At 43.2% G+C, this 21,608-nt stretch overlaps 1 protein-coding gene across 2 annotated transcripts in view; it reads left to right on the top strand.

Annotated features, from left to right (window-relative positions):
* Positions 1-21,608, top strand: part of nbeal2 (neurobeachin-like 2) — a 32,607-nt gene that overhangs the window by 3,688 nt on the left and 7,311 nt on the right. Inside the window, exons 2-33 of one of the 2 annotated variants that reach the window (XM_071471018.1) lie at positions 3,400-3,488; positions 3,660-3,824; positions 4,649-4,730; positions 5,079-5,191; positions 5,454-5,536; positions 6,285-6,370; positions 6,466-6,769; positions 6,894-7,000; positions 7,378-7,464; positions 8,399-8,482; positions 8,734-8,832; positions 9,025-9,680; positions 9,786-9,918; positions 10,255-10,374; positions 10,486-10,816; positions 11,037-11,119; positions 11,252-11,344; positions 11,464-11,629; positions 12,145-12,278; positions 13,448-13,607; positions 13,937-14,039; positions 14,239-14,389; positions 14,619-14,774; positions 14,907-15,066; positions 15,976-16,064; positions 16,186-16,890; positions 16,986-17,167; positions 17,329-17,485; positions 18,640-18,783; positions 19,578-19,901; positions 20,988-21,137; positions 21,261-21,418. In XM_071471018.1, coding sequence (XP_071327119.1) covers positions 3,400-3,488; positions 3,660-3,824; positions 4,649-4,730; positions 5,079-5,191; positions 5,454-5,536; positions 6,285-6,370; positions 6,466-6,769; positions 6,894-7,000; positions 7,378-7,464; positions 8,399-8,482; positions 8,734-8,832; positions 9,025-9,680; positions 9,786-9,918; positions 10,255-10,374; positions 10,486-10,816; positions 11,037-11,119; positions 11,252-11,344; positions 11,464-11,629; positions 12,145-12,278; positions 13,448-13,607; positions 13,937-14,039; positions 14,239-14,389; positions 14,619-14,774; positions 14,907-15,066; positions 15,976-16,064; positions 16,186-16,890; positions 16,986-17,167; positions 17,329-17,485; positions 18,640-18,783; positions 19,578-19,901; positions 20,988-21,137; positions 21,261-21,418 — 5,654 coding nt within the window. Of the gene's footprint in view, positions 1-3,399; positions 3,489-3,659; positions 3,825-4,648; positions 4,731-5,078; positions 5,192-5,453; positions 5,537-6,284; positions 6,371-6,465; positions 6,770-6,893; positions 7,001-7,377; positions 7,465-8,398; positions 8,483-8,733; positions 8,833-9,024; positions 9,681-9,785; positions 9,919-10,254; positions 10,375-10,485; positions 10,817-11,036; positions 11,120-11,251; positions 11,345-11,463; positions 11,630-12,144; positions 12,279-13,447; positions 13,608-13,936; positions 14,040-14,238; positions 14,390-14,618; positions 14,775-14,906; positions 15,067-15,975; positions 16,065-16,185; positions 16,891-16,982; positions 17,168-17,328; positions 17,486-18,639; positions 18,784-19,577; positions 19,902-20,987; positions 21,138-21,260; positions 21,419-21,608 lie in introns of both variants that reach the window. The other variant, XM_071471017.1, reaches the window with a different exon arrangement.

Below are 21,608 nucleotides of genomic sequence, written 5' to 3'. Positions count from 1 at the left end.
AGAATTTTTTTCAGTTTTCTGTTTCACATCACACAGAACAAACGGTTGATCAATTAATCTAAAAAAATAATCAGCATGTGAAAATCTTTAGTTGCAGCCCTACATTCAGGCCGCCCTTGGACAGAAGTTAGCAGGACATGATGATGCAGTGAGAAAGCCTTTATGTGCACTGAGCTCCTGTGGTCAACACATGGTGTACTGCCAAGAGATAACTGACCCAAGACACACACACACACTCACACTCATACACACACGTAAAACTGCAGAGTGTCCAGATGTTATGATACCGGATGGAAGTGTAGAGCAAAGAGGCATCATTTCTAGCTGCAGTGTGGATACAGTAAGATGTCAGACCGGCAGAGAAACAGTCTGCGATTATCCTGTGATCATTAGCTTGAGAGGCTGTTGGAGGGACTAATTAAAGCCTGTAGTGGTAGAGATGGACCACAGTGACAATCCAATTTTCACCCATGGATACAGCTGTGAAACCACCTCCTCTCTTCTGCTTGCTATCAGGAGAGAACAAGTCCTATTTCCTGGCTTTTTGTCACCACTTTTTGTCACTCCTTGGTCAGTCACCCTACTGATGCACTTTAACATACAGTAGAGATGCAACAACAAAAACAACAACAAACGCAACCAACCCTGCCACTCACTATAACGGTCCCGTGAGCCCCGTGACCGAATCCCCTCGTGTGCCTCGATCTCCCCTGTTTACCAACAGAAGGGCCGACCAGGAAAATCAAAGTGCTCTTTGCTTTCACTTGTGCAGGAAGCTGGAGCGAAGCAGAATGCCAAGCAGCAGAGAGCCACACAGCTGCTTGGCCATGTGCAGAGAGAACAGAGATAAATGGCACTGTTTATAGAGGCTGGTACCTCATAGTTGGTTTGTGACATCTGCTCTAATAGTGTCTTTAATATTCCTTTTTGTCGCCAGCATACACCGAACCAATCACTGAGATAGCTCCTCTGAGCAACATCATGGGAAACAAGTTGATAGAACTGCAAGCAAAGGAGGTAGATTTCTTAAGAGGTGTTGATCAATAGTTATTTTGTAAGGGATGAATTTTTAGGATTTGTCAAGGGAGACGTAAGCAAGGTTTTAACAGTTGTTTATACAAATTTTTATATATAAAAATTGTATCTGCTCTGGTTTTACTTCTCAACAGCAAACCAGTCTCACTTCCTATTTGTGACCACTTTGTCTTATTACACCCTAAAGATCTACCTGTTGCACTTCCACCCAGCTTGTGTGTCTAAACAACACGGCCAAGCATCTGTGCTCCACATGTAGCAGATAAACTGTCACTTCCTTTTGCATAAAACTAGAAAGCGAATAGCACTTGTTACATATAGTTGTGCTCAGTTTAAAAATAAAGTCTGTTTTCATAGTCTGCACAGTTGTAAACCAACATATTCCAAACAGCGTCATTTAATATGTGTGCTTGCACAATGTGAATTCCAAGAGATAGAATACTAATTGATGATGGAGCCTAATCAAGGTGTCAGAAACAACACTAGACAATTGTGTCATCATAAAAAGCTGTTATTATATCCCCATTAATGTTAGGGATTAGTCAGTCAGTATTTCTCAGTGTCCTTGCCTCTCCTGTTCAAGTGTCAAATACCTGATATTAGAAGCAGCAAACCATAGGTTGTTCACGGTTTCCTGTTTTCACAGAGCACATGCAGAGATTTTAATTTACAGCATTACAGCATTTTATTTTATTTTAGCTTACAAATCAGTTTTTGTCTTACAAGTTTACAGTGATGGGGTAAAGGTATATGAACTTCACCTGGAAAATATTTATATTGTGACATTCACTGCATCAACACATCACATTTTAGTGAGTCTGAGCTTCTACACAGCTCATAAACACTGCCCTGGTTGCTGTTTTAATAGCCACTGTCATATCTGCTCACAACCAGCAGTAGAACCAAAAGAGGAAGGCGTTTGATGAGGAGGCAGAGTATGAAGGAAATAAGCTTCGGTTAAAGTGACATGTCATTTCCTGGTTGCTCGTTTGACATTGGGAGACTAGAAACAAGTGAGCCGGACGCTGGTGCTGGGGGTAGGAGTGAGGTGCAGCTGCTGAGCTGCTGACTGTGGACTACACTGAAGGCTCATCTGAGACTGGGTTCGCAAGAACCTGGCACCCTGCTCAGCTGCGTACAATGAGAGATGGACTGGCTCATAAGTCAATGCCAGTTGGTAATGTACATTTACAATAATTCAGCATTAGAAAGGTCATGTTTTCAGAGTTAATTGCATTAGTTTTCCATTTCCATTTTGATGGTGCATTTAGTAAAGGAACCGTGACTGTAAACTGCATATTAGACATGCAATAAGCTGTAACATGTAGCTACAATATGTGTGTTAAAACGCTGTACTTTCAGTTTTTGTCATGTTGCAGCCTTTAAAATACACATCAGCCACAGGCGACTTTACATTACTCATTTTTGATCTATTTTCTCATTGGCTTAGGGGAAGTACCTGATGAACTGGCTATACCATGTGTTGTTTACGCTGTGTTATTTGTGTACAATGAGTCAGTCAGTCTGAAACAAGTCATGTCTTCCCTCACACCGCCTTCTCTGGAGAAGCTGCTGTACATTGCTTACGTGCACGCTGAGCTAATCAAAATGTTCCACAACACAGTACATCAGGGAGCTTTTCTAGATGTCCTGTGTTTTTTTCTTTTTTAATTATTCTTCTATTCTATTAATGGTCAATTAGATTCATATGAAGGTCTGTGTTTAAAAAAAAAAAAAAATTCAGTGTAAAATTTACTCCGTTTCTTTGGTGACCTGTGTGTCATTTGTGTTATTTAGTCTGAGGTGAGATTAGGAGACTGATGTGAAGAGTAGCAAGATATGTTGCACTGCAGAGAATGATTAAAGCTGTGATAACAACTGTTGTAAACATCCTCATACAACTGTAGCCATCTTAAATGACATTATAAGGACGTGGTAATGCAGGAATGCCTTCATTGAGACAATATCGTGCTTCCAGTGAAATGAGGTTAATGTATGCTTAATGCTGTATGTGTGGAACTCATGACTGATATGAACTTAAAAGAAAGGAATATGTTGCTTTTGTTTCTGTTCTGAAAAAGGAAAGAATTGGCTCATGTGTTCCTCTCTGAGTTACATCTCTTTGCAACATCCTGTTACAAAAACAGGTCATAACATTTAGTCTGTGCCATGTTTTCAGTCCCATCTTAATGCTAGTAGCAAAGCAGCTGAGCACAACCAATTTCATTGAGCATATTTCATTGAAATTTCTTTCGTAACCATACACGTTTTACACCTACTCTATTGTTTACGAGCGCTGTACACATGCCTGGAGATGTGAGGGTGACTTTATTGCCTCATTATGTTCTTTCCCCCCTCCTGCAGAAAGACGTGGGCTACCTGCAGCAGTGGCTGGAAGCGTTTGTGGCATCCTTTGAGAGGCTCATTGATGTGCAGTCACTGGAGCCTCGGAGGTGAGGAGTAACAGTTATTTATTTTATATAAACCACAAAGATAGACCTTCTGTAGAGATACCATTTTGACATGTTTATGTTATGTGTAAACTCAGCCCCTACTACAATGCCCTTTGCCTGTTTGCTACTGCCCCCCCCCTCCTCCCACATCCTCCTCTCCAAATCCCCCAGGCCGGAGGAGTCTAGCTCAGAGGTGCCCTTGCTCCCCAGAGAGGTCCTGGTGTTCCTCAGCACCCAGCCATGGCACAGTGCGGAGCACCTCTCTGGTGCCGCAGAGCAAAACAGCAGCACCCCACACCCACTGCTCCTCATCAAGTTCTTCATCATAGTCTGCAGGTGAGAGGCCAGTTTTGTGTGTGTGCACTTCATCATCATCATGATGATAAACATGTTACACAGTGGAACTGCCGTCCTAACTCTCCATATTGTCCTAATATAGTGTGAAATCAAATATAGATGGACTGCACTTATATAGCACTTCTCTAGTATTATCAACCACTCAAAGCACTTTAAGCCACATTCACCTGTTCACACATACAGCGCTTACTTCTGTGCATAGAGCACTTCTACCATTCACACACTCATACACTGATGGAACAGCCATCAGAGGCAATTTTGGGTTCAATATCTTGCCCAAGGACACTTCGACATGCGGAGGAGCCGGGGTTCAGCTACCGACCTTCTAATTAGTGGACGACCTGTTCTACCTCCTGAGCCACAGCCATGTTGTTTGACGTATAATAAGCAGCAAAGAACAATATCACAGGCCACTTTATCGTTTCTTCTCGAGGTTTCAGTCATCATTAAAAACAAGGCTGTAGGATTTATTTTTTAGTGATTTGAATAATATTCAATCAGTAATAATTTTATTCGAAAAATGCACGCAGGTCAATTTATGTTCACTGAATTTGCAAAATACAGAAATTCAGTTCTTTACCATCACAAAGACGGAGATGGAGATAAAGCTAAGCAGATGAATACAGACATTGTTTCAGCTTTTCCAGAAATTGCACTGCAGATTGTGTAAAGTAGCTGCAACTCAGTGTCGGGAAGTTGTGCCTTACATTCTGTACATTCACTGTACTTTTTTTTTTTTCCTTGGGTAAGCATCAGACAGAATTTCTTAACACTCAACTGCATGAATTTATCTCTACTTCTAGGAATATGGAGAACATTGACCCAGAGAAGACCCCTGGTTTTGTTTTTGAAGCTATCAGGCTTTTGAATTTCTGTTTGGACCAGGTAAGGCCAGTATAAAGTGTATTTCAAACAGCTTTCTGAGTTCAGTGATTTATGATGCGGCTTAGCTCTGCAGCATGCTCAGTATATCATTCATGCAAAGATTATTTAGTGCCGTTTTAGCCCGACTATGCAGACATGTGATATACAGTAGAGAGACCTACACTGAATTGATCCTGTTTATAGTAGGTGACAACCTCACACAGAACTATCAGAACTAGTTTACACTCACAAGCGAAGTGGGTGTGTTGTTGACCTTCTTTATTGAAGTGGAATGAATTGAAATGTATTTGTTAAGAACAGGTGTATGTGTGCTGAGCCTGTGTCCAAACTTGTGTTTTTTTTACGCAGCTAAAAAATGGCGAAGGGGAGCAGTCTTCTCTGCAGTTGGTTGTGCAGCATGGACTCATACTGTGTGAGAGTCTGTTTGACCCTTATCAGACATGGAGGAGACGCCTGGCAGGGTGAGTGTGTGTGTTTTGCTTTTCACTGAAGATAGTCTGTGATGAGTGTGTGGGAGGTAGAATGTAGTCACACAAAGCCCAGAAGACTTAGCATATGCATTTAGCATCTTGCCCAACCTTTTGTGATGTGTAACAGCTCATCTTGTTGCCTCTAAGCCTTGAAGTCAAGCCTCATTAGCGCCAGCAGTATTAGTGGCAGTCGCACACTGACTAGGCGTGATGTGAGTGGGAGTGCGGTGACTTGAGGCTTTGTGTGTTGCAGGGAGGAGGTGAGCTTGCTGGAGAGGAACAAGTATAAGTTCTCCCCGCTGGCCCTGCCAGAGGAGCTGCCCGCTCTCTTCCATGGTGAGACACTCCCTTTCGTCTGCTCCACTGCTCCACTCTGATCTCTGACAGACCTCGCATACCACAAGAATCAAACTGTTCCTGCTGCTGCCCAAACACGGATTGAAGGAGTTGAAAAAACGCTGCCCTTTTGTTTTCTAAAATTTTCCTCGGAAATCACTCTTTATCAAAATTGTCTTTCTTATAATGAAAACTAACTGGTCATGTCAGTCAGTCAGTAGGTCTGGCTTCGGTTAAAAACGTAATTATTCATCAAGTGTCTAATTATCAGGTTGCAATCACCAGTTTCCAAACGTGTATTATTATTGTAAGAAGCGAACTCTAATCTATAAGACACGTGGGAAATCTCAGACAAGTTTTAGTGTGTCCAAATTTTAGGAGGATTATACCGTGATAGCATGCTTTAATTGGAAATGCTAAGAGCTAATTGTGTAATACCTAGCCGATTAGTGAGGCTTAAGCTTTTCTATGTGATGTAACCCTGGATGACGGTGGTGGCATTGCAAGAGGAATTTTATTGAGGTACAATGCCTCAATGCATGTGCCCTTTTGACTATTTTAATTCGAGCCATTTTCTGTGCCAGTTTATCCTGTTCACGGTGGCAGGGGGGCAGGAGTCAGTGCCAGCAGGCATTAGCAAGAGGGATTCTGACAGCAAAATTGCATTAATGTTGTCTGTATTTTGGTTAAGTGGTAGCTGCTCTTGTGTAACATTGTCTCCTGGCTTGACCACTCTTGGCTTTCACAGAAAGTTTACGAGAAAGCGAGCGGATCCCAGAGTTCCTCACACTCAGATTGGTTCATCTCCAGGGTGCTGTCATCAGTGGAGGAAAGGTCTGCGACCCTATCTGTTCTCGCCATCAGTAATTATTCCACAGTCTGAGAAAACACCACAAGCGTAATTTTTCTTCTTTTTTTTTTTTAATCAGAAGAATGGCCTTCTCTCCATCACCCCTCACTCTGTTGAGGACCTGTTCTCTGTTTTGCGAGCGTGGTGCTGCCGGACCTCCCACGAACCCAAGGACACGGCACTCCCACGGCTGACCTTGCAGAGCCTGACGGCAATGATCCACCTCCTGCACTCCAGCAGCCCTGCGGAGCGGCAGGTGGAGATCAGGACGATACTGGAGACCTACTTCCAGCTCCTCAACTGGAACCGTCCGCTCAGCAGTGAGCAGCAAGACAGGCAGAGCTGGGAAGACAGTCTGATCTCGCTCCAGAGCCAAATGCTAAGTAAGAGCATGTCCACAACTTCTGAAGTCTAGCTGAATGTGAAGCAGTGTGGAGGCCAAATAATCACTTTCCATTGGTTGTGATAAATAACATGAGTCAACATCCTCCTTGTTGTCATTTTTAGCTGCTGTTCCTGAGATCCTGCAGTGCTCTGACAGACCAGTCCTGCAGGCTGTCTTCCTCAACAACAACTGCTTTGAACACATCCTCAGGCTCATTCAGAACAGCAAGGTCAGACCCCTGACCCCTGTCCGTCTAAGACATGTCTGTCTGCTCTATCAGCTCTTTATATCTGCTACTCTGTAAACTTGTGTCTGTCAGTCTGTCACCTTTTTTTTCCATTTATATTTTTGTCATACTTTCTCTTTTGTATTTTTATTTAATGTCACATCTGCTTTTTAATCTCTTTCTAATTTCTCAGTGTGAAATCTCACACTCTACCAGCTGATGTTTTCGCTCTCATGCACACAAGTATCCCGCTGCAGCTGTAGAGAGACCAGGACCGTTCACAGATGACTTTTTGTCTAACTGTCTGTCTTTTTGTGTTGTGCGTGTGCGTGAACCTGCGTGTGTGTGTGTGTTTGTGTGTGTTTGTGTATGTCCTGTAGCTCTTTCAGAGCAACAGGCGTAGGCCGGAGCGTGAGGTTGTGTGTGACCTCACCACACATTTACTCACAGAGGTCGAAGTGGACCAGGTACTCCCCCCTTTATATTGGTCTGTCAGCAGGAAACTCAGCCTTCTCTCCACTCGTTAACTGCTGTGAGCTATTTAAACAGGAAGCTTTAGGCAGGAAGTCTGACTTACACTCATTTGTAAATAAAGCAGGTAGCACGGCCATACATGATATCTGTCGTCTGGAGTTCTCCTTTTATCTGTCGTATCTGTCCATCTGGAATGCAAGTGCACTCACAAACTATGTTACATATTATTTACTGTTATTTTGGCCCACCGTTTGTTCCACTTGAATCTATCTTTAGACATAAAGAAAATCTGCTTGTAGCTTTGCTGCGCGTTGAAAAGTCAAGATTCATATTATCAGGCTTAATCGCTGCCTGTGTGGGAGTGTTTATTTATATCAGATTCATATTTAGAGGCTGAATTCCCTGTTGACAACACTGGGCAAGGAGAGCATGCTGTGTTTTTCGTAGTGCATGAAATGGTCGGTTTTTTTCAGCGCATGTCTTTCCTTGTTTTCCTCGTTTTTTGGCTGCTCTGTCGTGTGACTGGTTCGTATCCTGGGCTTTGATGTTGCCTAATTTCCAGCCGTAGTTGGGGGGTTGCCTCAATCTTTTTTGGTTGTTGGCTTTGGTTTTTGCATGCTGGGACCTATCATTAATTAACAAAGACACAATTGTTTGGTGACTGGTACAGCTGTTCGCTTACTTTGACCCAGTCTGCTTCAATATTTGTGGTGTGGAAAAAGGACTTTTTTTGCACTTTACAGACAATCAGAAGAAAGATCCTTCATTCATTTGATAAAAGATTTGCTCTAAACTGACTTGTTGTCTTTTCGGTCATGTGCAGTTTAAATCCTCACCTTTTTTGGGCTTTTGGTGTCAACTCATGATTGTTAGATATTTTTATTTCTGCAATGCCGCAATCAGTTACACTTCCTTATTTTGATGCAGGTGTGGGAGAAAGGACCAGACAGTATTACAGTTCATGCTTTAGGAGTCCTGACAGCTATAATGAGTAACTCACCCTCTGCAAAGGTAAGGCCCTTTGTGATCATCTATGGTCGAAACATATATTATTTATACCTCTGTACACACATTATTAAGCATAATGTTATACTAATATGATGCCTACAATGCCAGCTAAAATGAGTGCCTGATGAGGAAAGCTGTTTTCCATTCATTTAAGAAATCTCATTGTATTCTCATCCGACGTATGGAAGTGTGCCAACTAGTTATCCCCTGTGGAGCAGCTTTCTCCAGCCTATTTCTGTCTCCTTCATCCTCAGGAGGTTTTCAAGGAGAGGATTGGCTACTCCCAACTGTTTGATGTGCTGAAGAGTCAAGGTCAACCCACCAAAAGGCTGCTGCAGGAGCTGATGAACATGGTTAAATGCACATTTCCTCATTATCCCTGCAGACTGCAGAGACAGTAGAAGTCAATTGGCTCTTATTGATGACCTTGCTCTAATTTGAATTGTGTTCGTGCCAGTTAACCTGAAGTTATTGTGTCATGTGACGATGTCTATATCTTATTTTCATTCTCTGCCTTCTCTCTTTTCGTCCCTCTTTGTCTCCAGGCAGTGGAGGGTGAGCATGCTCACGCTCATCACCTAGGCATTAGTAACGACCAACCCTTGCTGCTGCTCCTGCAGTGGCTGCCTGACCTGTCAGGTCAGAGGGACCTTCAGCTGCTCGTGGCGCAGTGGCTGGCCACCGTCTGTGGTGGCTCCTTGTCCTGTCGCACTGTGGCTGTGGAGGCGGGCATGGTGGGGGCTCTGCTGCAGGTGCTCTCCCAGCCTCAGAGTCTGGATAGGCAATGTGCAGACGCTCTCCTGGGTCTCCTGCAGCACCTGGGCTCCTTGTGTCTAAAACCAGAGGAGCTGAAGAGTCTGCTCAGACTGCTCAGGGTGGATCAGGAAAATGGTGCAGTGCAGGGGAAGGTGCACCCCTACTGCGCTCGGATCATCCGAGTGCTCTCGGCCATGGCGGCCAGAGAAGGCCAGGACAGTGCCTTGCAGTACTTTGATCTCACGCCCCCTATGGCAGGTATTATGGTGCCCACAATCCAACGCTGGCCAGGCAGCGGGTTTGCCTTTCACGCTTGGCTCTGCCTCAACATGGAGTTCCCCTCCTGTCACTCAGAGTTTTTCAACAACCGCAGACCTCGTGCCAACTCTGGCACAGGGGCTCAACATGATATTGGAAAAGGGCCACGCAGGAAGCAGCTGTACAGGTAGAAAAACACAGGGCAGATGAGAATTACGATGAGTTGCAAGCATTTCAGTGTCCACATGCACAGTACAATTATTGACAGAAAACCTGCTTTCTTTCTCTAAAGTTTCTTCACAGCTAGTGGAACTGGGCTGGAAGCCTTCTTCACCATGGAGGGTGTGCTGGTAGTGGCTGTTTGCACTAAGAAAGACTACATGGCTGTCGCTCTGCCAGAGCACCCACTAACTGACTCACGCTGGGTGAGTGTAGACACATGCTGAATTGTACAGCCAGGACTGTGGCCAACATTTGTCCTCATTTAGTCTGTCCCAGATAAAAATAGATTAAATCAAGGAGAAAATTACAAAAACTATTTTTCTAAACAATGTTGTCTGGGCCTATGACCTTGAAGCATAATTATAAAAGATGAAGCCTGTGCCTCCTGAAGAGACAAGTACTGTAGCAAGAGAGGTCTATCAATATGGTTAAATTAAAGCTGTGGATTGAGACTGTTTTCCTCCAGTTTGTTAATACAAATCTTAAGCTTTTGCAGTGCTGACACACGTGTGTACTCTTTTATGTCATCCTCATCACAGCATTCAGTGACAATAGTCCACATCCCAGGCCGTCGTCCATTTGGTCAGAACCTGGTCACTATCTACATTGATGGAGAGCAGCGTAAAACTGCTCAGCTTCGCTTTCCATCCCTCAGTGAGGTAACTTACCACCTAACCATCAACATATCATATTATTACTGAGTAGTTCCCTCTGTTAGTCTAACTTCCTCTGTCCCCCACCCTCCCCCCACCCCAAACCTGATCCTGAAGCCTTTTACCTCCTGCTGCATTGGCTCTGCAGGCCACCGGACAACTACCACCACCACTTCCCCCAACCTGCCCATGACCACGTGCTCCAGCCCATCCCCTGAGTTTGCCTTCCCTGCCCATGCCCCCTCCCTTAATCGTTCCCAGTCTTTCCCAGCCTCTTTTGCAGGAGGCCACTGGGGTTCTATAGGAGACTCCCCTGTGCACACCATCCCAGCGGGGCTGCAAGACACAGAGTGGGGAACACCCACCTCTCTGGATGGTCTCCTGGGCACCGCCTTCATCTGCCACGAAGCTCTGCAGCAGACGCAGACAAGAGCTCTGTATGCTGCAGGTAGGTCATGCTCTGCTACAATGCAAATATTGTCGTACACATTGCACACTCGGAGCATTAAAATATTTAAGCATGTAGCTGAATACATCAAATGTATAGAAAACCAGTAGTAAAGAGAATCACAGTGTTCACAGTTGAAAGAATACTGGTTGTTAATGTATTTTTTACATGTACACTAATGTTTGCATATTTTATGACCTACATTGCTTTCTGCTCTCAGGCCCAAATCACGTGTCCTTATTCAAAGCGGATGGAGAGTTATCTGATATCAACAGCAGGCTTCTGCTCTACTACACTCCACAGGTGACCCAGTGAAACTCAGCATTACACTGATGATACTATGTGATTTATTGACAACACCAGCAAAATATTGTTTGTTCTTAAATATCTGTTGTTTGTTCTTAAATATTTGTTTCTTAAATATCTTTTCTTCAGGCCTTCAAGAGCCAGATATGTGTGGACCTGTCTCCCAATCATCAGTATGACGGCAGGCTGACAGGACACAGGGTAGTGAATTGGGACATCAAGGTTAGAAATGAAAGCTTTTGATGAAACATTATGATTTTGGATGTGATGTGTAATTCATACAGTGATTTGTTTATAAAACATTGCGTGTGTGAATGTGGTTTTTTCACTCTTCCCTACAGAATGTTGTAAATGTGGTGGGAGGTATCGGGGTTTTGCTGCCTCTGCTCGAGCAGGTGTCTGAGGCCGAGCAGGTTTACAATGGTGGTCAGGAGATCTCAGACTTGCTTGGGCCAGAGCTCACCTCCTCCAGAGCTGCCATGCTGTTGCCACTAAGCAAATCCACAGGTTAGTTCAAGCCTCACATTTGTACATTTTCTGATTTGTGATTCCTACTTTCTTTAGCTCAGTTATTATCCTGTGCTAAATGCTAAATGCTTGGTATCATTTCAGTGCGCCTCAGAAGCTGAACGTGCTTTTAGTAGCAGTGAGTCGGGTCTACACACGGTGCATGATGCAAGGACAAACAGGAAGCACTAGACAGTCAGACAAGAGGCACATAACATAACATACAATAGTACAGATTGTGAAATCATAGCTAATATGTTAGTAGTCTGCATGGGAATCCTGAGTCATAACATGCTTGAAGAGTTGCAGTCCAGTTCCAGGAGTAGAGACATAGACATAAATAAAATGAGGTAAATGGAACAAAGAGTCTGTGAGAAATGAGACAAATACCCGGACATATGACTCATCCTGAGATACGATAATGTCAATAAAGTGCTTTGTAATGCATAAATACAACTGTGGGTAACACAGGAAATCTTAAAAGATGTTTTGCCCTATTTTTTTTTCTCTCTCAGAGGGCAGACTTGAGAGAAACAGCACTGCTGCTTTCCTGCTGATGGTGAAAAACCTAATTCGTCATCACCCCGTCAATCAGGAGAGCCTGTTGCACTGCCACGGGCCGAGCATCATAGGAGCCATGCTCAGCAAAGTAAGTGCCGTATGTGAGTTTGCTGGAGCAAGTGGGAGCTAATTGCGAGAAGCATCTGAAAGGGAATAGTTGACCTTTTCCGTTGTATTGCTGCGGTGTAATTGCAGTGTAATGAATGGTTATGGTGTTGTTGAAACAGCAGTGGTTCTTTCAGAATGGCAGAATCACATGCTTGTGTGGGGGAATTTATGCAGAGTTTTTCAGACTGCGTGGTGTCTCTGAATGAAAACAAAGGATATCAACTGCAAAATCTGCTGCTTGAAGATGTTGTGTTGAAATCTAGAGAATTCTGTGTAGATTAATAAAACTTATTTCAGAAATTCCATGTCATTTAAGCTAGAATTAATTGTGATGCATTGTTGTCACTCCTGCTTCTTGTTCTCATTATGTCTTGCTATAACATTTTAGTTTCTAAACTGCTCGGTGGGTCTCAAACAAGCATAACTAGTCATCTTGTATCTTTTTGATGTGGTGATGAAGACAACTTCATCAGTATTTTATGCTGAGCCACATCAAAGACAAACTTACTTTGCTTTTGATTTAGAACAAATGCCAAAGGGTTCTGAGGCAAAGATCAGTGTTGTCCTTATTCAGTGAGGCATCTGTTGTAGAAATGGTTTCTTCAGATTCTTATCATATGTTTTGAGCTCAGATGTTTAAAATGTCATATAGTTTTAATAGATGTGAATTTTTGATGGTTGCAGCCAATCAGGTGTCGATCTGGTGCAGCACAGACATGCTGGTTGTCTGACAGGAGAGAGAGTGCTAGTCACATGGGGTTGCCAGGTTTGGCTGCAGGGTGCAACTTTACATTATTTATATCATTGATTAATCTGTTGCAGTTTTTCTCAATTAATTAATTATATAAAACATCAGAGAAATGTCTTTCCCATTTTCCCACCGTCCAAGCTTCAAATGTCTTGTTTTGTCCGAACAGCAGTCAAAAACCCAAATATTCAGATTAGTAATATTCAGTTTACTAAACAGTAAACTTCCACATTGTAGAAGCTGGAACCAGTGTGTTTTGACTTTTTTGCTGGGAAAATGAATTACATTCTTAAACAATGATCAAAAAAGTTAACTATCACAAAGATAAATCCAAACAGATGAAAACATACTAAAGCACAAACACATTTTAAGACCCTTCCTCTCTGTTTCCTCTCCTGCAGGTTCCAGGCAGCATGATAGACATGAACGTTTTAATGGCATGTCAGCTGCTGCTGGAGCAGGTTTTCAGTGAGGGCAACAGCCCACTTCTACAGCAACTCTACCAGCACCTGCTCTTTGATTTCCGCATCTGGACTAAAAGCCATTTTGCTGTTTGTCTGGGTAAGGCACAAGCAGCCTTTGTGTTGTCGTGTTACACACCTGTGAAACCTTTTCATCTCTGCCGAAGCTGTTTGTGTCCCTTTTTATATGTATATGCTCGCCAAGACTGAAAGGACGAAGAGGAGGCTAAAAGCAGCAGAGATAGAATACATTAATGTTTCGAGTTCAGGCCATGGCAAGGATTATAAGTGAATCTGTGCCCGAAGCTGCACTTCAGTACCCTGTTTTTTAAATTAATGCACTTCTTCGGTACAAGCTCGTATATTGGCTTGACATTTCTAAATGTCAACCTGGAGGGAGATGACAAAAGTATTCCTTTTCCCCTGAAGCCCACGTGCAGTACCTGTCGTCTGTGATAAACAAAGGCAAGCAGCGCATGAAGAGGAAGTATGGGGTTCAGTATATTCTGGATACCATTCGGACCTTCTACAGGTGAACATCTCTCTTCCTCAATATAGTTTCAAATTAAGACGCAGATGTCCACCACAATATATATTAAGAGAATTCCAACCAAATTTACCGCAGTTGAGTTTTTATAAAAGGTATTTTTCAACATTTATTCTTTTTCTTGACTGTTATACAGTGACTCATGAGAGGATCATTTATTTCTTTACTGTTGCTTTGGTCATAGTGTGGAGAAAGATGGCAGCTCTCTTTCTGATGACAAGCAACCAATCCAGACCGCTCTATTCGCCTTGCTGAAAGACTTCCTCAAGTCTCCGACACCAGAGGAGCTTCACAGTGTCCTCGCCTACATTCTGACTGTGGGAGAAGAGCAGCAGGTTGCACTTAAAAGTTTTATCTGTCTTTCTGTAGGGAGTTGAATTTTGTTATCATTTGACCTTTTCAGCATGATGTTTCACTGCCAATCCCCAAATGAACTTTTTTTTTTCATCTTTTTAGTGACCACTTAAAACTTTACCCTCCATAAAACATATTTCTTTGTACTTAGACATAACCTCCTCCTTCACATCTCCCCCCATCCTAATGATTCACTTCTCTCCCAATCAGGTGGTTAGGGCCTTAGATGTGCTGTATGAGCTGTTGAGGAGCAGCCCTCCTCGTGAGCAGGTGCAGGCCGTGCTGCTGGAGTGGGGCGTGGAGCAGCTCTACTGTTTGCTGCTCACTCCAAGCTTCGGAGACGAGGCCAGAGAGAGGGTGTTCAGGGTGAGAAAAGCTGACCGGACCTCTTCTGAAAATGCTATGGCTTATCGCTCGGCAGATACTTGCCTGCAAACTCTCATGTGATATGTTGTCAAAAGAGAAAAAAATCCTCACAATGTCCTCATGATGTTGCAGGTTTTATACAAAATCCTCAAGAGCGAGCGAGTGTCTGAGCGCAACAAGCAGCGTATCAAGCTCAAGGATTTCGGATACCTGGGCCTGGTTTGTTTCCTTGAAGATGTTCCCGTTACCATGAACACTGTGCGCTGTCTGTATGAGCAGGTCCTTGCTACAGGTAATAATGAAACAATCTCCTTCCCTTGCTTTAGTGAGCTTTAAAGTGGATGACAGAAAAGACCTATATGATTGTTAAAGCACCAGAAAACTAGGCTCCAAATGTTAAGTATTTCTCTTAAATAAGCAATAATCAAAATTTAAATTAGAAATAAAACATCCTTAGTCATAAATTAGTACATTTAATGATCTAAAACTCATCAGACTGTGTGGATACACTTTGATCAGATTTTATTGAATGTGGTATCTGCCAGGCAACATAAGTAAACAACCCAACAGTCATCACATTGTGTTTTGGTAAGGTCAGTAAATTTCTTTTAATTTTCCAATAATTTCCAAGGACATTTCCTGGAAAAAACTATGCAATGCGGAACCAACTTCTGGTCAAACATTGTTGTAATGTAACACTTAAAATTAATCGCCTCCAAATAATGCTAAGACTCCTTAGGTCAGCAAAAATGCATAAATATTATTTGTTTACAGGCAAGCATACAGCTGAAGAATAAAGTTTTCAATAATAAATAAATAATAAATTAATATTTACTCTTGCTTAAGTTGAACAGAGCCGTTCTTTCAAGAAATTCCACTGCAGCTGCTCATACACTCAATTTCACTAACTAAACGTATTAAATTAACCAAATTATACCAGAGATCTTTACAGAAAATGTTAAAGAAATTATTCAGTAAAAGCAGACCTGTAAAATAAAGTGTTACCTTGAATTCTGATTTCAATTTGATGAGAAACAGCAGAAAAAATACAAAAACAGAAATCTGCCACACCAGTATTTTTTTAATTTTGGAAAATATTAAGTGGGTTTGTAAAAGGTCCCCTTATTTATAGGGGAAAGCAGATTAAGAAATATGTCGTCATGGACTTTAAGATGAAATAAAATTTGCTGCTGCCCCACAGATGCCAGCCCTAGCTTCAGAGACCTCCTGGCTGTGGTCTGTCTGTCCCATCGAGCTGAGCTCACTGTCCGCTTGGACGTCTGTCGCAAGGTCAGTCTGCTCGCATGACTCATGCTGTGCTAAAACTGGCAGAGGGAGTATCATCCTCAGCATATTTATCATCTCAGCAATGAAAGCAAGCTCTCTCTGTTCCCCTCTGATATCGCCCCAGCTCTTTCATCTGATCTACTCCAATGAGGATTACGTGAAGCAGCTCGCTAAGCAGCCCGGCTGGCAGGATGTTCTCACCAAACTCTATGTGAAAGAGTCCTACGAGTCCCACACTGCCAACATTGCAGACTCCAGCACCCACGGCACGTTTGAACCAAACTATCGGCCCACGCTGCGCAGGGATCAGTCTCTGGTCATAGAGGACGCCCGCACTGCCATCTTCCTGAGCTCACAGGACATTGAGGATGAGGAGGAGGAGGACGAAGGTGGCCAGCGGGACATCTCCGAGGGATTCTCTGATTTATCCCAGTCGCCTCCAAGTGGAGGAGGAGGCCCGCTGAAAAACTTCACTGGCTCCCTCCATTTTAAGTCGTTTGATTCAGTGGACCAGGGCAGCCACTCATCCTCCATCTCCAATGCAGTTGATATCACCTCGTCTTGCCCCAATGAAGAGGGGAGAGAGTACCAGCCCCTCTCTCCCTTTGGCACATCGCCCTTAGATCTGGAGCTAGTTGGCATGGGGGACACAGGCGCACACACTCCTGCAGGTAGTCTGACAAACACACCATCTCCTCTAGAGCACTGCAAACCATTTCCACCGCTCAGACCCAGGAAGAGCTCCAGTCTGTCCAACGTGCTGGATGATACGAGCTACGGGACAGACCCTCCTACTGGAGACACAATCTCCAATACGTCCAACCCACAGGTATGGCTGTTTTTTTTGTTTTTTTTTTTATGTGTGTACTGTTTTAGTTCTTTTCTGTGTGACTTTGGGACTGAGAAGTGTTTATGTTATAGCAGACCCCCGAGGAGGAGCTGTGCAACCTCCTCACCAACATAGTCTTCTCTGTGCTGTGGATCGGCAGCGGGGCGGACGGGCCGGAGGATGTGGTGTGGAGAGAGAGAGGACAGGTCTTCTCTGTTCTCACCAAACTGGGCTCATCCTGCCAACTGGTCCGCCCTCCCGATGACATCAAACGCAGGTTAGCGATAGTGATTTCAAATGTGTTTCTCCTCGGAGAACAAACGCAATCCATCTGCACCAAGCTCGTGTCACAATGGAAAAACTAACAGAACCACGCCTTTTGTCTAAATGTTTACAAATGTCATCACATCACATACTCAGGGTTTGTTTGTGTATCAGTTTGTTAGAGATGATGCTGGAGTCGTCCCTGTCAGACCTGAGGGATGCACAGGGAGTGTCTCTGCCTTTCTGTCCCAGTCTGGTGCGGCTACTCAGGCTGCTGCAGGACTTCCTGTTTGCTGAGGGCACAGACAACCACACGCTGTGGAGTGAAAAGGTATACCACATGTTCCACCTAACACTTACTGTATGTACCACAGACACATTCTCCTCTGCTACTGAAAGCCTGTCTCCATCTTGGCTGGTGGACTGGTTATCTCCAGTCCAAATTGTCTCATCTTTAGAACTCATCTTGTGTAGCAAAACCCATCTGATTAAAAACAGATTACGATGCAACTCAATTTTCTGAGGGAAAATACTTCAAATCCCTTATATTTGCGACTGTTTACAGTCTATTCCAGTAGAGATTTAATTTCAAAGTAAAAGGGAGATTTAAACCAAATACACAGAAATGATAAATTAAACTCATGATGGTGTATGGAAAATTTTTGGAAATATGCTTAATCACTTTCTTGCTAAGAGATGAGAAGATGGATACCACCTGCAGACACGTAAGCTTAGCTTAGCACAAAGAAGAGACTGCTGCCAGCCAAGAAGTAGTCTGGCACATAAAACCCCCGTAAAGCCACAACTTGTCGTTTTTACTCTTTTCAAACAATGTTTGTATGGATTAAACACATTACCAATGAATTTCCAATGCTTAGTTCCCAGGGCAACAGTCTACTTCAGTTTTTCCTCAATCAAATTTTTTTTGCAGCAGCCGACTTCTGCACTAACTGAGCTGGTCCCAAACATTATGAAATAATGTGCGCGGAACAGTCAAGGGTGTTTTCATTCAAGCATTTATTTCATTTGACTGTAGTATTGTCTCTATGGTGGCCATAATGATGTTTAACCTTTAAGAACATTATAAATCTTTTAATTTCAGATTACATTGTCAGGAAGAGGTGCTGTAATTTAATTACACATATTAGCAATATGTTATGTTGATGTTAAAGGCATCTTTAAGTAACTTTAGTCATTAGTTAAGTTAGTCTTAGGGGGTAAATACAGGGTAAACAAGGGCAGCTGGGTGTGGTTGTTGTCAGTTACTATGTTTAACGTCAGGGGACATTTTCCTGACTTGAGTTAATGCAGGGTGGAGAATCACGTTTGGGTGTGGGTCGCATCTGAACCAGCTTTTTAAATGCAGGTTAAGCCGTGTTTTATACACTGAATGGCTTTAGGTTGTTAGTGTAGATGGTGCAAGGTGTGGAAACAGGTCTAGCCTTTTTGTTGAGTCCTTTGTTGACAGCTGTTGTTGTCTTGCAGATTTTTGAAGGGGTGGTGAACCTGCTGGACAGGTTACAGGCCTGGCATAGCACCCCTGGCAGCCCTGGGAACACCGAACTGAAGGAGATGGCTCAGATTGGCCTGCGTATCATCACCGGATATATCCAACAGCCCCACTCACAGGTCAGCTGCACTCACAACTTGTCCTGTCCAGTACATCAACCATAAGTGTAAAAAAATATTTCTCCCTGTACATGTGTTTCGCAACCCAAGATTGAACTTTGCAAAGAAATACATTTAAAGGGGTTACAGAATTTATTTAAGTAGATCAGTGCACTCAGATAAAGCTATACCAAGAAATACCAAGCCTTCTATGGGTTTCTTTTCAAAGACATTGCAGTCATTCCTCTCAGGGAGTGTTCAGTATGAAAGGGCAGCTCCTCTCAGAGTTATGAGTGCTGCTGGTGCTGCTGCTCTTCTCACTGTTGGGTTGTGGGATTGAGGGAGCGGTCATAAATGAACTGGACATAAGGCTTTCCATCACATGTTGCGGGTTGCGTTCATCTTTAAAGCGGTACAACTCCGCCTAAGGCCATTTGTTTTTCCACATGTCAGGTCTGAAATAAATGAACTCAATTGCTCCCTGATATTACAGCTGTGAGCGTCCTGGAAATAAAACAACTTCAGCTGGGTGAAAATTCAATACAAACTGAGATTAGAATAAAAGAAATACTAACATAGTTACATTAATCCAGTGGTAATAAGTACATTTACCCAAATTCTGCACTTGTGTACAATTTTTAGGGACTGTAGTCAAGTCAATTTATTTATATAGCACCAATTCACAACAGAAGTTATCTCAGGAGGAGGTCTGAACTGAAGTAAAACACCATTACGTATATATGTGTTTATCAGATCTTTTAGAAAGGCTCTCAGTTATACAGTTAGTAAGTTACTTGCCTTTTTCCCCTCTTCAGGTGTGTGTGATGGCCTATGTGAAGCTCCACAGTCTGCTCCAGACTGTGCTGTGTCTCAGCTGGGAGGAGGTGTGCTTCCTGCTGGGGCAGCTGGGCGCCCCCCTGTGGCCAGGAGGTGTAATGGACGGCACCAACTGTGGGCACCCAGAGACTTTCTCCCAGCTGGTGCCCATTGTACGAACTCTGCTCGATCAGCACGCCGACCCCATCACCCTCCAGAACCTGCTACCCAACCTGCCCATCACCAACGGCAGTACCACCTTCGCCCAGGACCTGAAGGTTTACTGTCTCACGATGGAGTGGCGGGGGTTTTACCAGCAGCAGGTCAGTGTGTTGGCTGACATTATGTATTTAAAATGAAATGTCATTTATCTTTTGTTTAGGGATTCCAGAGAACCTCCTCTCTTGTTTTTGTTATGACTGAGTGGGTATAATCAACCCGCCCCCCACCTCACAGATACTCCTGGCTCTGTTCTCTGTCACAATAGTGTACACCCAGGATTTTTGCCACCCCGCTTCCCGGTGTGACCAGTTACCTCTCACTGGGTGGCTGAGAAATCTAAAGCAAAGTTTAAAGATGCTATCACAAGTTTAGAAAGGAAAAAAAAAAAACAGACTCCCAACTGTTTTCTAGCTGACCTTCAATGTATTTTAGGCAGAGATCAGTTTATGCTCAAACCTGAAGCTGAGATATTTTAAGAATTGATGCCAAACAGACACACTCACCACTAGCTGAGCGCAGATTTATCATTGCTTTGTGTGACAGTCCATGCTCATAAATCTGTTTTGTTTAGATTACTTTTGTATACGGATCCTGCAATACATTAGCCAGTATGGCATAACTTTGGCTGCCTGGACAGTTTGGACCAGGCTGATTTCTCACATGTATGTCTAAGTGTGTATGTGTCTGCAGTTTAAGTGGTTTAGCCGATGTATTTATTTTGATACAGCTTCATGTTTTTAGCATGCAATGGGAGATAGTAAGAGGAAAGAAAAAAACAGCAGATGAGTTGGAACAGTGCAGCAGTTGTAAAAATATCTCTTCTAATGTAATGAACAAATAAAGGGAAATTGTTACTGAGATGAGGAAGTGTGATACCATTCCTGTCTCCTCTTTTTATGCATCTAATTTACTCATCCTTTCGGTTTTGTGGTGGCTGGAGCTAAAGAAATCAGCCACCGCATGTTTAGAAGTCCAAGTTATGGCTAATGGAAAACTTGGATAATACGCTCTTATTTATTATGATTTGTATGTAATTTTTGTCATTTCTCTCTTGAATATTTGACTCGCAGTAATTTTATTGCTGTGTGTTGTGTGTCATCACTTTGACTCCACATCAAGGTCCACAATGGATGGATTAAACTTTGACTTTGCTGTGTCTTCCTCTCCTCCTCAAAATCCCCCTCTAGGTTCAGCCCACCATGGAGCAGTATGAGCTGGACACTTTTGGGAGGAGCCACGACATCATGTCCAATTTCTGGAACTCTTGCTTCGACGACCTGATGAGCACGGCTTTTAAACGGGACAAAGACAGATCTGACAGCAAATCAAAGTTTCAGGTTAGGAGACAGCTTTCAGGCCTCATGCATGCTTAAATAAAGTTTTAATCTTTCAGATATTGATTTGATATTTGTGATTTGTCATTTTTTGGGGTTTTTTTTTTTTTTTTGTTTTGTTTTCAGGAAGTGATCGTGGACCCCTACCTGAAGCGAGCCAGAAGTGAGAACAACAGGTACCTCAGCTGTCAGAAGCAGAGCTCCAGCCAGCAGGGGGTGGTGTGGCAGCACTGGAGAGCTCTCCGCAGGCTTTTGACTAGTGAGAGAGGAGCATGGGCCAACAGGTATGATGACATCTGACTCTCAGTCACTTATTTTTTAAAATACTCTCTCATACATTCACATTCACAAATCAATCTGAGAGGAAACGGTGTCCTGCCAGTGGCCTCCAAAATCTGTTTTGCTCTAAGTTTTAAAGATATCATATCAGAGACTGTGCTGTTCTCTTTCTGTTCCTTCCTGCCCAGATTGGGC

Source organism: Trachinotus anak, unplaced genomic scaffold, assembly GCF_046630095.1.
Source record: "Trachinotus anak isolate AG129_WGS33_773 ecotype Australia unplaced genomic scaffold, CSIRO_AGI_Tana_v1 ptg000032l, whole genome shotgun sequence".
In the NCBI taxonomy this organism is placed as follows: domain Eukaryota; kingdom Metazoa; phylum Chordata; class Actinopteri; order Carangiformes; family Carangidae; genus Trachinotus; species Trachinotus anak.
The sequence above is the reverse complement of the archived record's forward strand: the minus strand, read 5'-3'. Positions and strand labels throughout refer to the sequence as shown.